Source organism: Musa acuminata, chromosome BXJ2-9 (assembly GCF_036884655.1).
Source record: "Musa acuminata AAA Group cultivar baxijiao chromosome BXJ2-9, Cavendish_Baxijiao_AAA, whole genome shotgun sequence".
Lineage (NCBI taxonomy): Eukaryota > Viridiplantae > Streptophyta > Magnoliopsida > Zingiberales > Musaceae > Musa > Musa acuminata.
The window spans coordinates 42318681-42336331 of NC_088346.1; the positions used below are offsets into that span (position 1 = coordinate 42318681).

Sequence of the window (17651 nt, forward strand, 5' to 3'; positions counted from 1 at the left end):
TGACATCATAGTTGGATGGTAAATTTTCTTGTCATCAAATTGTTTCTATGCTATAGAAGGACTAGAGAAGCTTTCTGACAACATGTTTCTATATGGCTTTTCTCCAACAGTGTCCTATCAATAGATTTGTACGACCGGGCTCTGCATATGTGCAACCCCAGCAAGCTCAGCAGTATCCCATCAATGGCGTCTGGCAACCGATCTTTCCGTTAATCCAACCCCAGCAAGCTCCACAATATCCTCCCATGCAACAAGATGCTCAGTTCATGCAGAGTGAGCAAGCTCAACAGATGAATTCTCAATTCTCGACAGTTTTCCAAGCCATAATGTTGCATGATCAGATATACAAATCTCAACTGGCACAACAGGTAATGCTTCAAGATCAGATATCTCAACCCCACATGACCCAGACAACACTGCTACATGGCCATATATACCAATCCCAATTAGCTCAACCAATAATGCTACATGATCAAATATCACAACCCCGATTAGGTCAACCCATAATGCTGCATGATCAGATGCCCCAACCCCAGTTAGCCCAACCAGAAATGCCACATGACCAGATTTCCGAAACCCAACATATGGAAGAAGCACCATTGCTCGGTCAGATGGAGAGTAGCTCAGGTGGAACTGATGGAAACATGCTGCAAGGTCAGACCGTGGAAGACCATGGGATGCTGACCGTAGGAGCCTTTCCCAGTGTTGTCAGCAGCAGTGGAAGAGGAAATATACTACCTGAAACTTTATTATCAGCTCATACACAAAGTGACAGATTTGTAGTTGATCCTGTAACCATGCCTCTCTACCTGTCAAACTCTGGACAAGAAGGGAATTGGGATGTCGGCAGTGGCTGAATGATGCTCTTACAAGCTTCTTGAGACAAATAATGATGCTACAAGCTAAACAAAAATATCATCTAGTTGATTGCTGCTTGGAAAATGGAAAATATTCTCCGGAACTCTTGTGAATTTTGCTTCAAACATGGTGATTATTTTGATCATCGTGATACATGTATTCATGTGGATTTGCAGGTCATATGATGCGAGAGGTTGATCCTTCTGGATTATGTAAAAGAAAATATATTTTAATTGAATATGTGAACTTCACTGATTGATGAAGGGGAGATTGTGAGCAGGATATCAACATTGTGGATAAGAAACAATGAAATTGATGAAGAGACTGATTAGAGACATATATGATGATTTTGGCACAACTAAATAGTTATATTATTACATAAGAACACTAGAATGGCATGATCATTTATTATCACACAGTTTTTGCCACAACAATCATCAAACACGAAATTGGATGTGTTGAGGATTCGGGAGGCGGAGCGGTCGGAGAGGGATGGCTAGCAGGTGATGTTGTCGAGACAACAAAGGTTAATATGGTAAACAAATCTTCTTCATTGGAGGTGGCATGGAAGCCCGATTCGGACGGAGATCATTGACGGGGCGTGGGAGGAGCGCAGAGAAAGAAATGAGGAAATGGTTCGGTCGACGTGGTGAGCCCTCGACAGACGCGGAGAGCAACGAGTGCCGTTTTTGGTATGTTCTTGGAGGTCTCCTCAACTTGGCACGTCCAAACGCAACGGCGGTTTGACCCACAGGCCCTATCCGTGAATTCGTGTAGAGTGGCCGAACCAGCCCAGAAATTGTTCACGAGTGACGTGGTTTCAAACGGCAATGGCAATAATGCTGAATTTTATTTTTTTTTAAATGATAGATAATGATAAATGTTGGTAATAATGTCAAAACAATATAAAATCAAGATTTAGATTTTTTGATTGATAGTATTATTTAATTATTATGGATGCATATAAAAAAAAAGAATATATGCAAAAGATATTAAGATTTGGATTTATATTAAATTTATAGGAACAAATATTTTCCTATATTAAATTTATAGGAACCACTTCCTCGTTTCTTTCTCTGCGCTCCTCGCGCACGTCTCGGCAACATCACCTGCTAGCCATCCCTCTCCGACCGCTCCGCCTCCCGAATCGGATCGCGGACCCTTCCCCGGGACAGGAACGCTACCCTTCGTCTTTAAAATGAGAAAGACGGATTCTTGCGCCCGTTTGATGTGCATTTGGGGTTCACGAAGCGCCACCTAAGGGAGGGAGGGAGGGAGGTCGGTGACGTTCTCGGCAAGATAGTGGTAGAGGGCACAGCTGGAAGAACGATGGTGTTATTCCTGATCAAGTTCTTGATCGGTCTCTTGATTTGTTGCGCCGTCGGATGGGTCGTGTTCGTGTAAGTGCCACGGATCTACTAGTTCCGCTTTTGTTGCACTTACATACTTGGTGGGCGAAATTTTTGTGTCTGATGTTCTTGTTCTTCAGTTCTCAACCTCCTTTTTTATACTTGATGATTGTCAAAAAAAAAAAAAAAACTCAAGAAGCCTGTCTTTGATATGGACTAAGAATTTGCAAACTTGTAATGGTGTTTAATTCTAGTTTGCCTTAAACAATCTCTTGCTCTAACCTATTTACTTTCCTTGAATGCTACCTTATGTGAGTCAAACTGGGTAACTGAACAGTCATTCTGAGATATGGATTTATAGCAGAAAGGTCTAACAGATGATAAACCTTTAGAACCACGTATATGGAATTTTAAAAAATTATTAGTGATGCTAGATAAATGGTTTGAACACTTGTTTTAATGTGGCTAGTTTGGATTCCATATCCGACCATAACACGGTCTTGCCATTGCTAAACTAGAACTGTGGCAAATTTTGCCAGTGCTAGATAATTAAGAACTGCCTTTAGAAGCTTCACTGATTACATCAGCTCCTCAATTGAAAGTTCTATGACCTTCCAGACGATGTGCATCAGCCTATTTCTGATTGTAGCATTTTTGTTAGAGAAAATCTGAATGAATGACTCACCTAGATTAAATTATCCATACCGCATGCATGTGAAGAGACCTCATAAGGATTCTCATTTGGAGGAGAGGCTTACTTCTTGTATAAAGCTTGCTTGGTGATATATTGCAATTTTTAGTATCTAAGCAGCAAGCACAATCTACTAAAATGAGAGGATCTTACCTCTTACATGCGATTGACGACATGGTAGTATCGCTTTGATTATCAGTGGGGGCCAATCCTATGTATTCATGGGTAAAATGAGAAGAATGTATTATAGGTTTATAACATACATTTAGAAATGTGTACATCTATGACTTATTATTATGAGGGCTAAACCTAGATCGCGTCTTGATTTCTAGGCTTAGTTAATTTGCTATTGTCAGCGTTGTTCTTTCTATAAATTTGCCTGAAGTAGTGCTCTTATTATTGTAACATCTTCTTCTGTGTTTATTATTGCAGATTTGCTGCCAGGTTGTTGGGATGGATTTTGAACCGGATGGTTGGTATTTCCATTGGTTTCCAAGTCACTGGATGCAATCGTATAAATGAAGTCTTTGTTACTTTCAAAAAGGTCACTTTTTTTATTTAAAAAAGGAATTTTAGTATGTAACAGTTATTAGCCTATGTCAAATACAAACACATATAAATTTCATTTCTGAGAGAAATATTATTTTAATTTTTGATGAAACATGGCCAAGATGTCGAAAAGAAACTACAAGATTATTTTTCTTGTTTTTCAGATTTGTTGATTTTTGGGCAAATCTTTAGATTTTGAGTCTTGACATATTGGTAGGTTTTGTTCTAGCCTAGCAGCAGGACTGGTAGCATGGCTAGAATGAGACATTGGCTTTTTCTTCCTAGGAATTTAACATTTTGATGGCAATTAAATCAGATAGACTTCTTTATGAGTACTATTAAATTGAGAATAGAAGAAATGTTAGTAAAAAGGAACTAAAGCAAATAAGGCCTTATTTGAAATTTAATGATCACCGTTTTGTATGTTGTTATTGTACTAGTTAGCACAGTTTGGCTTGGGCCACTGCACAATGGTGTATTGGCATGTGTTCAGCACGGTAACTGAACCTATCATGACAAACTATCCCATGCTGATATCAGGGCAGATAGGTATAGGACACTTTGTTTTGTTGATATGGTTGTACCATGGATTCAAGGAATGAAGAATGTGACTGTGCTAAATTGGTTTGACTGCTTGTGACATACTGCATCGTATCGAAATATACTGAGTTGAGCTATTTTTTATATTTTCTGTTGGTATATTGGTCCAAGTGCTAGTCGGTTATTTCATAAGTTTTGTTAAAGATCTTAGAATTCTCATGATCCTAGATTTCTTTTGAATTATGCATTTTATCTTTTCATCCATTTGGGTTAAAGCTTTATTTTCTTCTTTGGATCATTAAATTTACTGTTAGTAAGGTTTACATCCATCTTGGGTTTTTGTTTGTAGTACATATGAATACAAAAAAGTGTCTCTATGAGTGATGCTTCCACTGCTTCGGACTTATCTTATTTAAGATTGATATACTTGTTTTTTAATTTTACTTTATGTGAATTTCTTTTTTGCTTGGTTGTTCAATTTAGAATTTGTACTATGCCTTTTGATTTTGTAAGCTCATTTCCTTACCAAAGATATGATTTTGAATAAGTACTTAGGAATTTGAGAATTTTCATTCTCAACATTGGATATGTCAGTTTATGGTAAAGTATCAAGTTTCTTCCAAAAAACATGCACGTACATAAAAAGTTCAGAGAGGAGAGAGAGAAAGTCACAACCTTGCCTGCTAGGATAAATGACCCATTAACATATTTTGCCTAAATCACTAATTCAAAATGCTTAAGGCCAAATTACTGGAACTCTGGTAGTACATCCATCTAACTCTTAGGAATTTAAGAATTTTGATTCTCAACTTTGCATATGTTAGTTTATACTTTATAGTAAAGAATGAAGTTTCATCCATACACATATCAACTGTATCATTAACACAATGCTTGGGGTCAAATCTTTTTTCTTGTATAATTTCTACTGGCTTCTGTCACAGAAATGTTTTGTTTGGACTCTTTACACAAGTATTTTGTATGGTATCAGAGATTTACTGGTCAACTAGTCACTTGCAATTGCCGTAGAAGTACATATTTCGTTGTTTAGCTATATTGTGCCAGATTATCAACTTCTCGACCTGACTCTTTAAATGCCGAAACGTGGGACAGTAAACACTGTTGAAATAATTATAAAATCCAGTGAAGTAGTTTATGTAGATTAAGCTTTAGGTTCTTTCGTTTTGAGTAGATTAAGCTTTATTTTCTTTTGATTCAAGGAGACTAAGCTTTTTTTATATTCACATGCTCTAAGACCAATATACAGAATCCTAACTACTTTTGTTCAAGGTTAACTTTTTGAATCATATTTCCATTAACACAATTGTTCTTTGCTCAGTTAATTTAGCCAAAATTTTATAAAAGAACATCAATATCTTGTTGACTTACTACAATGCAGTTGCGCCTTTGTGATCAGCATTGCCAGCTATGTTTTTTTCGTTGTGGTTTAATACCTTTTGCTCATCTTGTGCACATTAGAATGCTGAAGATGATCTTCAATAATTTTCAGGGTGCCATTGAATCCATATTGATTGGTGAGATCAAACTTAGTCTACGTGAATCACTTGACAAGGGATTCAACATTTTCTCAGGGGACCAGAAAGTGCAACTATTTATATCTGATCTGGAAGTTTATTTAAGGACTTCTTCACAAAGCATTAAGAAGAATAAAGTCAATAAACCTCGAAGTTCACGAAAACTAGGAAGAGGAACATGGGTATTATTATCTCACATTGCAAGACTTCTGTCACTGTCTGTAACTGAAGTAAATGTCAAGGTATGTGTTTATAATAGTGTCACATTTTGTTCCTATAGTCATCATACTGCTAGTATATTTTTCAATGAATAGATTTACCCTTTGAGCTGCCATATTTCACAATTTATTAAGCTAGCATTAACAATAGAATTTACTCATTAAAGTTACTTTCAGTCTATATTTTTTTGCAAATGTAGAATCAAGGTTTTAACACTAGTCCTATACCAGTTTCAACTTCTCTGATTGGTAATGATACTGATATATGGAATGGTATACTGACTATATTTTCTGGTATGATTGAAAAAAATAATAATAAAATAAAGCCAAGTGGTACTGAACTGTATGTATCATTACTGGTTCCTAGTTGGACTGGTAAATACTAGGCAGTGCATAACAGTCTGTCTGGTACTTAGAAGTTAGAACAAAGCATAAAGGGATTCTATAAAGTGTCAATTGACTTCAGAATTCTTACCTTGGCGTGGCTTGTAAATGGTTTTCTTGGTAAATTTCTATGTATTTACCTTTCTGTTATAAAAATAGAAAACCTTTTTTTGTAACTTCAGCTTGGTAAAAATGGTCTGTCCAGCTTTTTTATAACTTCAGTTCCTGAGAGGCTGATACTTATTAAAAAATTGTATAAAGTAAGATGCTTACACAGAAGAATATTCATTATCATTATTCCTTCTGTAAGCAGTGTATGCTTCTCAATTCTCAAATACACTTAAGAACTTTTGCCAGGAGCCAAAGTTGCACCCCATTTTAAGCAAGGAGCAAAACAAAGCCAAACTTCTAGTGGTTACCAGAAGTCAAAGTTTCTGCTATTAGGTGTTCTTTAAAAGCAGTCTGCCTAGGACCTTGACAAAATTTCCTCTTTCATCTTCTTGGATATTTGTTGCTCCAAAATTTCTAATTATCTCTTATGCTTATTTCAACTTTTTGCAGTCTTTAGAAAATGATTTTGAGATGAAAGGAAGGGCTTTTTCCAGAGTCTTATGTTCATTCTTTTACCCTCTGTGGACATTGCTCAAAAGAATCTTGTTAATACATGTCATTTGCACACCACAAACGAAGGTTTTTCAATATTAGTATTGTTCTCACATAAATTATCCAATTTGGTAAACTATTTAGTATCCAAGGATCAAAATAAATGTAGAGGAAGGATGTTTATCGTTCATTTCAACTCATGTTTCAAGTCATCAGCTTTAATTAAGTAAAAAATTGATATCTTCTTTATTATTAGGGAACTTTAAATCTTAATAATTTTCTTGTATCTGTATTAATTTTCTTGCACAAATGCAACTTACTCAATATGGTGGAATACTTTTTTTTTTCCCTCAAAAGCAATAATTATTGTTCAGTGCTTGAAATCCTTTATCACATAAGCATACATTTCCAATTAAGACTTCCAGTTGAAGACTAAATTCAATTTGTAACTTTAAGACTAGAAAATTTATGTGATTTGTAATGGATCCAATTAAGGTTCGTCATACCATAGCTTACTATTCAGTATGGGTGATATGTACCAATCCAATAAGGGACTGATACGAGTGGTACATATCGGTTTGTCTGTATATCTCATCGTATCGTGTGTTGGTATATTGGTATGGTTCGGTATGTACTATACTGATGACCAGTCGGTATGTCGGTATGGATTGGTAAGGCGAACTATGGATCCAATTTCAAGTTTCTAATTTTAGCAAAAGATGGTAAAAAGACCCAAAGCTAGGTACCTATAATGTACTCACTATAATAAAATATTTAAAACTGTTTAATATGTAGACATTTGGGATGTTGTTAATAATAGTAATAGGTCAATTTTTGTTTTTTTGTAAATTTTTTCCTGCTGAATCAGAACTCTAATTCTTATGTCACTGCACAGGAGTGCACATATCCTCTATATATTGCATCCTTTGCTAATATGAGTATCCTCTTTAGCTTTTAGTTCCTAGGATGTTTGTGGATGCTTTAAGTAAGAACAGCTACTCATTCTTTGATCAACCACCCACATACATAACAATTGCAAATTATAAGAAACTAATAATCTATTTAATATTCCATGGTGGATATTTTTTGTTGCATCTACAGTCCCAGCTGGAAACAAGGTCTTAAACATTGATTGTCATTTGTGGTATGAGGTGTGTGTTAATACCTTACTGATTCAATTTCATATTATGTCAGCGTTCTCTCAGATAAAAATTGGCCTTTTGATATGTTGGCACCTTGACACAGGTTGGCATGGCATGTGCCAGCACTCTTTTGGCACAATATATTTTGATTCATGTTAGCACATGCTGATTTCCATGAATTTATGACACTGGTTTTGAATTGCATTGGCACCTTGTCTGTGTTGACTGATGGAGTGGCACATCCTGAGTTGTGCTAACACTTTGCATGTTGCGGTGTGCTAACAGCAGTGAGAAAACAAAAGGAAAAGAAAAATCCTCTATCTTGAAGTGTTCCACGGGAAGGAAAAAGCCGTAGACCTGTTTTCTTCCCTTCTAACTTCCCCCGCATGAGAATCTGGCTTTCTAGGTGTCGCATAGCAAGATGGTTAAAGGGCTGGTATCTAGTTTAGAATAATTGACAGTACTTTGAAATCCTTACCCTAATGCTCTCGGATCGTTCAATCCAAAATCAAGCATAGAAACCCAATTCACTAGAAACCTAAAGTTAATATATGTACCCTAAAGTGTGGTTCCTAAAGGTCTACATAACTTGATATATGTACCCTGGATTTCATATATAGCTGCCAAACGACAAAAACAAACCGTATTGTTCCAACTATATGGATTTATCTATATATAATTTTTCCGCCATTTAGCATTGTAGAAACCAATATATAACAATACAACAACAATAACAAGACCGTAAGTCCCAACTATGTAGAAACCAATATCCTTAGTTAAATCATGAGTTCTTGAATCTATATTTAAGGTTTCTAGCATATTGTTATACCTCTCCTTTCACCACTGATACTCGACGCCTTCCTATTGGAATTTTTAAATTTTAGCTAAAATCACATCCACAATTCTAGATTTTGTCTCCTTTGTAACAAAAGGGTAAGAAAATGCTATTCTTCTGATTTGATGAAGTATTGAAATTTGAAATGACAAATATACATAATCATACACACTTAGCTAGAAAAATCTGTATTAAAGGACTCAGAATAGTACACCGTTACATACCAAAGAAACATATGACAGTGGAGGAAGATGAGGAAGGAGGAGATACAAAGAGGAAGAGGAAGGAAGAGGAGGCAGTAGAGAAAGAGGATGAAGGAGAAAGAAGAATGAGGAAGGAAGAGAAAGGAAGAAGAGGATGCAGTGGAGGAAAAGGAAGAGGAGGAAAGGAGGAAGGAGGAAGAGTAAGAATGAGGAGGAAGGAGGAGGATAAGGAAGGAAGAAAAGGAGGCAATGGAGGAAGAGGAGGAGGAAGAAGGAGCAAGAGGAAGGACGAACACGAAGCAATGGAGGATGAGGAGGTGGTGGAGGAAGAGGAGGAAGAAAGAGGAAGAGGAATGAAGAAGAGGAAGAAGAGGGCGAGGAGGTGGAGGAGGAAGATAAGGAGGAAGAAGAGGAGGGGAAAAGGAGGGAACGTACCCAAAATCGATGGTGGGTAATGGGCAGCACCAATCGCTTAAACCTGTTAAATCATTTTTTTACTGTTTTTTATTGGCCCAATGGAACTGCTCAAAACGGGGGTGGTCCATGTACCAGTTTATGCTGGGATCGGTAATGCTCGTTTCGTATCGGTTCAGGCGAGATGGCATTCCATGCTGTGGCCATAGATTATACTTTTAGAGTATACTAGTATTCTAACAGATGGCTACATAAGTACTAATTAAGTTTAAACTTCTGGACTGCAAGGACAAGTTGTATTTCTTTGAACATGTATTAACATAATAGTGCTTCTGAAACTTCTCGATTCCAGAATATTTAAGTTCAAGATACAAATTTAATCTTCAAAAGCATCAATTTTTCTGCAGAATTCTGGATTACTGGATTAGTGCCTTTGCTATTATGCTTACCTGCATTCAAACTATCGTATTTGGATGGAAGGTTCTAATTATTTTAAATTACTTGTCCTATGAACATTTTAGGGGCCGAAATTTACAGCTCAAGTCAAGGGACTGCGAGTGGATGCATCAGTTCATGGAAATTCTAATCCTACTTTTATTCTTAATCTGCAACTTGCAAATTTTCTTTTTGATATGTTCCATTCAGAGCATAATTTTGACCAGTCATCCAGTTTCACGGTAGAAAGGCCAGCATATTCAGCTTCAGTGGAAAAAAAAATTCCTTTGCTGTGTGAGGATATATCAGTAATCTGTGAGCTTGAAAGGTTAGTCACTGATAGAAAGATGGGCTCAATGTCTTACAGCTTTTATGCATATTTACTGATTAGCTACTTAAGTCAAGTTGGCTTATACTTTACAGCTCATGTTGACTTCATTTCCTGTAGCATGCTTAAGCTTTTAAAATGAAATGTATAGACTTCGAGCAATTTTCCTGTCCATTTAACTGCCTAGAGTATATTTAGCAATTAAGAAGTTGTATATCTGCTAAACTCGTAAAAACAGAGATATGCACTATACTTCTAAGTACGGATTGAAATATCGTATCATACCGAAGTTTCGATATTCTCTCGGTATGGTATAGTACTGTATACCGAGCAGTATACCGTTTGGTATACCATTCGGTATATATATATATATATATATATAAGTAAAAAAAAAAATCGACAACGTCGCCTCTCTTCTCCCCAGGCGGGGCAATGTCGTAGAAAAATACGGCGATGTCGCCTCTATATATATATATATATATATATATATATATATAATCTTTTATTTATATATCTATTTATTTATATATTTATATATAAAAGTTAAAAAAAAAAAAGTGCGACGTCGCCTCTCTTTTCCCCAAGCAGGCCGACGTCGTAGAAAAACGAGGCGATGTCGCCTTTATATATATATATATATATAATTTATAAATAAAAAATATCGTCCGGTAGCGAACGGTTTGCGTATCGGTTTACTGTCGGACCGGTACGTACCGTCTTGTATCATTCGAAACTGTATACCTTGCTTCTAAGTTCTAACTTAGATGAAGGTTAGTATATTTTGATAAACCATGGCAATAAGTTAGCACTTGAAAATATTTTCTTGGTTTTTGATGTAATTTATAATTGATGTAGACTATCTTTTCATCTGTATTGATATTTCATAAACTTTTACAACAATATCTATCCCTTGTCTATGTTCCACACTGAAATCCATTCAAGTATCTAAGTTAGCTGCTTTCGTTTCTTTGCAATTTGAACACAACTGAAACATCATCATGTAAGAAGAATATTTCTCTTGTATTGATGATAGTCAAAGCCTATCATCTTATTTTATTTACATAATGAAATATGGTTTTAAAGATAGAGGGGAAATAATGATTTATAATTTTGCTAGATATAAGTTAAAATCTTTATGTTGGCCTGCTCCTGGGATAGGTTTAGGGCTATTAACTATTAGATTTATGGGGGCAATACTTGTACCTTTTAGTTTGAGCATGACAATTTTGGCCGAGACTTAATATGTCTTCAAGCAAGGTTTCTAAATCTGAGTCCAGTACTGATACCAGTCAGTAGCTGGACTGGTACAATCAGTGTACCAGCACTTAGTTTGGTTTGGTATCCAGCAGAAGGTTGCAATGGAAGAGGAGCAGAAGGCGGCAACAGAGGAGTTGGCAGCAGAGGTGTTCAAGTAGGAGAAGGAGGTGCCGAAACTTAGTGCCAGAAGATTTTCCTTCAAACCTCCTTCGTGAAGCTACAATCTTTTGTTGTATAAGGCCAAAACCATCACCAACATGTTTCATCTATCTTCCATTTTACAACATAAATAACTCGAGTTAATCTTCCATTTTATAATTAACCCAATAAAGCACTTTGGTCTATCTGATATCAGGTATTACCATAACCTCTAATGGCTTGTTTGGATAGAGAGAAGTGAGGAAAAGAGAAGTGGATTATTTTGTTTGGATGCAACAAGTAGGAGAAAATTGGAGAGGATACAACTCTCTCCAAGAAACCTTTTTGTGATTTATTGGGAAGAAAAAGTAAAAAAATCCTTTTCTTTCCTCTTTGCTTCATCCCGTAATTTACTACCAAACAGTTAATTTGATCAGGATCAATATAAAAAAACTATGAAGTTCAAAATATAGACGTACGAATTATATCATGGACTCCAATTTTCATATAGTGGAATATTCTCTTCTTTAAGATTAATACTACAAAAATATAGTTTAAGAAAATCAACAAATTGTCTCGTCCAGTGGGTTTGTTCTTGTCCCATAAATTGAAGATTACATCTTTAGCATATCAACAATCATAGCAGAGATGCTAGCAGCTTCATCAATCAAACAACCATATTTTTTCAACATGTGATAGCTCTCTCTCAAAGGATTTTGCGCTAGATTATATGTTTCATTATCCATCACAAAATAACAGATCCAAAACTTACCAAATTTTAGCAGTCTAATCCAAATTGTAAAGTAGGTCTCTTCCATTGAATAGCCTCCACCACCATTTGCCCAATAATGTCAATCTTTATCTCTTAGGTTACATGTGCTAAGATATTGGTAAATTTGTTTTTCATGTCAATGACCAAGCTACTAGTCATGTTGACAACGAAATCTTTGCCTATGCACATCTTAAGTCATAAGCCTGTCTTTTATCTTTGTTAAGTTGTTAAATTACATACATCATCCTTTTCATCATCCATTTATCATTCTTGCAGAAATGTAACTGATAATGAATTGGAAAACAACAAAAATGATGAATAACCTAATCATAGTTTAAATTTATTCTAAAAAGTAAATAAAAGAAACATATGTTCCTTTCATCTTTTCCATTGTGATTCTATTTCTCTTCCTGTCTAGGGTATTTCTGGCTAAGAGTCCTTATTTTATGTACCAATATTACATCCCTATTCAAATGTTTGTCGAGATTGAGGTATAGATGTTTTATTGCCCTATTTAATGATATCTTGCTTATGACCAAGATTCACCGTACCACGGCATACTGTCCGGTATGGATAGTATGTACTGATCTGATAAGGGACAGGTATGAGTGGTACATACCAGTTTGTCGGTATGTCCCATGTAACATGTGTTGGTACGTCAGTATGGTTCGGTACATACCATAGCAATGGTCGATCAGTACACTGGTATGGATCAGTAAGGTGAACCATGCTTGTGACATTCCATTCATGTGAGGAGTAAGGTTCGTTTTTTATGTTTATCTGGAGTCTGTTTTGTGGGTACTTATATATTATTTATTTCCCTTTAGTGAACTTTCTCTTTCTTTCATTTTTTTCATCTCAGAAAAAAAAAGGAATATGATGGTAGTAGTTTCTTCCTTCTGCCCCAAAAGGGAAAAATGGATTGGTCTGAGGCTTGAGTTGTTTGGTACACATTGTTAAGAGTATAAACCAGACTAACTTGACATGGCATGAGAATTTGTGCCATGTTTCGATCAACTTGTATGATAGGCTTGATATGATTGAAAGTTGCAAACCTTTCTTATCCTGACTGGTAGATGTGCAAGTGATTTGTGGTCTTGACAACTAAGTGGAAAGAATCAAATTTTAACATTCTTTTGGCATAGAACTTCTTAATCTTGGTGGCAAGACTGCATGCCATCTGGTTGATATTACACATAATCCAGTGTGGTGAGCTGTTGATTAGCTCTGGATATTACAATATTATTCCCCCATCAATGTATGTAAGATGCTCATTAGCATTTATAATTTTCTTTATTTCTAAAACTATTTTTTCCACATTTTGTATGAGCGTAAAAATGATGGTGTGCATTTGATAGTACCTTTTGATTCCTATTATTGGTATATTGTTCTCAACAATAATAACAATAAAGCCGTAAAGTCGTAACTATTTTTGGTGATCAGTTCTGCTTTGTATAACTTCAACATCAAATATTAAATGTAAATAGTGTACATTGCCTTTTGTTGGCAGCCCATCTAAAGTGTAAAAAGAATTATAAGCTTTTATAATCTTGAGATAAGTTCATGTCAGGCCAAATTCTATGGAACTTAGATTTTAGGAAGCCTTATGTCATTGACAAATTCTGCAACAATACAGAACGATGTTTGATTCACGTTCTACTAAATACCATTAACTGCAAGTGGCATGAAGTTCTAAAGTTTATTCAGTTTCATGGAAAGCTTTAGGTTTTGTAATTGGTGCGTACTTGTAGGTTTTGTAATTGGTGCATACTTGTAGAGTTGTAGGTCCGATTATTTGTGCATTAGATGCACTAAATGGATTTCACACTGTTTATGGAAAGTTTTATAATCATTATATATGGAAAGTAACATAATAATCATACTATGATTTGTTATTTTAGAGAGTAAAGAGGAAATACCAATTACAAACTTGTGTACCATATAATTGTTGAAGTTATCTGTTATTCTTGTCATGTCCTATTGTATCATTTCTTGGGTGGAATGAAAGATTGAAGGCTTCTCAAATCATCTGACACAGGGAACATGGAGTCCAATTTGGGAATTTGGATGTGACATTTGGAGCAATCACTGTGAACTTGAGGGAGAACCTATTTGTCAAAACCAAGGAGTCAAACAGTTCCATGGGTGTTGATGACAGCAAAGAAGGTGCTTTGGACTTTACCAAGAAATCTGAAAAAAAATCATCGTCGTTGAAGAAGCATATTGTTGCATTTCCTGAAAAGGTTCAATCTCCCTATGGGACTTGATTTTTGTATAGTTCATTTAGTTTTCAGATGTTTACTTCTAATGAGACTCACAAATTTTGAGATATTTTGCTACAGAAAGTCAATTTACATTTCAAAAGAACACCTTAATATTCTTGAAATGGAAGTACTATATAGTATATGCACAACTCATCCACATTATAAAAGGTCTTGGAAAAAATATCAGGAAAAGCTATTGAAATTCGTGAAAGTGGCTTCAAATTTGAAGTTAGCAATCAGAATAAACAGATCTAACCAATTTGCTTCATAAATGGACATTGCAGCATACCATGCAATAATAATAACATCAAGTGTCAGAAAAACTTCAGTGTAATACTTTCAAATGTTAATGAAACACGTGCTATTTACTACCATATAGGTTGTGCACATCATGTTCTACTACCATTTTCTTGGCCTGTTTGCATAATCAAGACCCTTCTCTTCATTGAACATGAATTCTCCATTAATTATTGCATTCTCCTTTGTGCTTTAGGTACACGTCTACCTATTTCAACTACTTGAATTCTAGGATGGTCTAATTTGTGTATTCTTGTTGCTTAAAATGATGACATCCTTACAACAAAGGTTTGCATTATCATTGAGCAACTAACATTTGCATATTTTATTTTCGAATGACATTTTAAGTGTGATACGGAATATGTCGTTTGACGATTATGCTGCAACTTGCTGTGCTATTATGATATGTATATCTTTTAAGGGCAATCCTCTTTTGCAGTATCAAAAACTTTTTCAGGTCATCTGGTTCTCCTATAAGGCTATAACATGTTTTGACTTTTCCTGTTGCTGCTTTCATGATTATAAGTTTGATTGTTCATTATAAGTATGGACGAGTATCAAATTTCAACTGAAGTCTTAAAGAATGCTACTAAACAAACAATGTTCATTTATTATTTGGAAGGTGAACTTCAACATCCGTGAACTAGACATCACATTTGTGCACCAAGCTCAAGACATTTCTGCAAACAGTACTGTGACAGGCATCCTGCTGACAAGTACTAAATCTGTGGTATATGATGATTCTGGAGAGGCCACATCAAACTTTGTTCTCAACATGGATTTTAGTAAAATTTATGTATGTTTTTACTCATATAAGTTTTTTGCTTAAGGTATACCCTGCTTGATATGGCCTATATACATTGTATTTGTTGAGTTTGTTTATTCCTTCTCATTACAGCTCCTTAGAGAAAGCAATGCTTCTGTGATGGAGCTTTTGGAATTCACAGTTATAGCTACAGTTGATGTTCCAATGCAAGTGAGTTGTTTACACTTTATTGGCTTATTGTTGCACTTACTATCCAAATCCTTTTCTATATTATGATTTATGAAAACAGACTATTGGATTTTTTATCATACTTATCATCCTTTTTACATGGACTTTCTATATAACATTCATGTAGCTTATGCTATTCCATTAAATCTTGAAAGGATGATGAGCACAATGCTTAAGAGTTGAAAATTTTTTGACCATATCAGTTGGTATTGACCGATGACCAAGTACCAATTTTTAGAACATATAGCTTGATACCCATAAAATAGTAAGGTTTGTTGTACCAATGCATACTGCCTGATGCGGGCGGTACATACCGGTTCGATAGGATACCAGTACGTGGACTGCCCTTTATCGGGTGATACCGGTCACTTGACCCCGTATTGAAAGATATAGGGTCTATACCGGGCGGTAACGGTTGAAATTCAACTATTACTGACCTGTACCATTCAGTAACAGTTGGATTTCGACCATTACTGATCAAGGGCTGAGATTGCCCTGTTTCAAATGGTCAATTTGACCATTTGAGACTTAGAAAAGGGTTTTTAAACTCTTTCCTCTCCCCTCTTTCAACTCATTTCACTTTTTCAATCTCTTAATCTCTTTCAAACTCTTTTTCACTCATATTTCTCTCTTACTCTCACATTTTCACTATTCAAAACTCAACAAAACTATGATTTGTGGATTGGATCAAATTTAGGATGCTAATTTGGGAGGATTAAGAGGAAGAATACTTTAATCAAGAGGTATATATTCTCTTTCTAGATTTTTATTGATTTATGAGATGATTAAGTCTATTCTATATGGTATATGACTTAATGTTTAATATGTTGTTTAATATGTTTTTGATGGTAGAATAGTGTTAATTAGGGAGTAATTTAGGTCTTTACTGTTGTGATTAGTGTGTTTAATATTGATTTTTTCAAAATTAGGCACTTAATAGTTCAAATCTTTATATTTTGTGCGGATTGAATCATATGTTTGTGATGGTATAATAGGTTTAATTAGATTTTAATTAAGCTTTTAAATACTATAATTAGTGGCTTTAATGATGATTTAATCAAAATTTGATCGATATTGGATAAATTAAATATCTTTAATACTTATTAGGGCATTTGACATGTTTATAGCGATAAAAGAGAATTAATTAGGGATTACTTAATTATGTTAATACTGTAATTAGAGTATTTAATTACAATGATATTGAAATTTAACTCATATTGGGTCAATTAAATGTCTTTAATGCCTATTAGTGTGTTTGTCATGTTTATAGTGATGAAATAGAAATAATTAGTAGGTAATTAATTATGTTAATGGTGTGATTAGTGAATCTAATGATGATTTCATTGTAATTTGAACAATATTGGATTAAAATTACGTATTTAATACTTTTTAGGGTGTTCGACATATTTATAATAGTAAAATAAAGCTAATTAGGTATTTTTGAAGGTTTATTTTAATGATTTTGTCCGTATGTCTCGATACATACTGTATTGAGCAGGGCTCGGTACATTGTTACGGACCGAAATTATAATCCTTGTACAATAGTATACAAGTGGATCGATGCATGACCTGATTATTGGTAAGTTACCAGTTTGATAGGTCACCAAGTAATAAGCAATGTCAATGTCTGGGAAGATTGCTTTTACCTATATTCTATCACATTGTGTATTCTTTTATATAAAATTAAAAGTGCGCTATGTTTTGATAAAATAAAGTTAATCAAATACCCCTTGATACAAATAAGTGGATTTACTGAACCAAAGATGGTGATGATTCTAAATTTGCTCAAAGACTTCGATTACATCAACAGTTTCATCATAATGTTTCTACAATTCCATTAATATTATT

At 34.9% G+C, this 17651-nt stretch overlaps 1 protein-coding gene across 2 annotated transcripts in view; it reads left to right on the forward strand.

Moving 5' to 3' along the window:
- The first annotated feature begins 2123 nt into the window (after positions 1-2123).
- LOC135623457 (protein SABRE-like) overlaps positions 2124-17651 on the forward strand; it is a 35314-nt gene continuing 19786 nt past the window's right edge. For both annotated transcript variants that reach the window (XR_010491398.1, XM_065126448.1), the window contains exons 1-7: positions 2124-2258; positions 3331-3442; positions 5495-5761; positions 9840-10081; positions 14287-14491; positions 15432-15605; positions 15708-15785. Coding sequence is in view for 1 of the 2 variants with exons in the window: in XM_065126448.1 (XP_064982520.1) it covers positions 2188-2258; positions 3331-3442; positions 5495-5761; positions 9840-10081; positions 14287-14491; positions 15432-15605; positions 15708-15785 (1149 nt within the window). In the remaining variant the exon portion in view is untranslated. The remainder of the gene's footprint in view (positions 2259-3330; positions 3443-5494; positions 5762-9839; positions 10082-14286; positions 14492-15431; positions 15606-15707; positions 15786-17651) is intronic.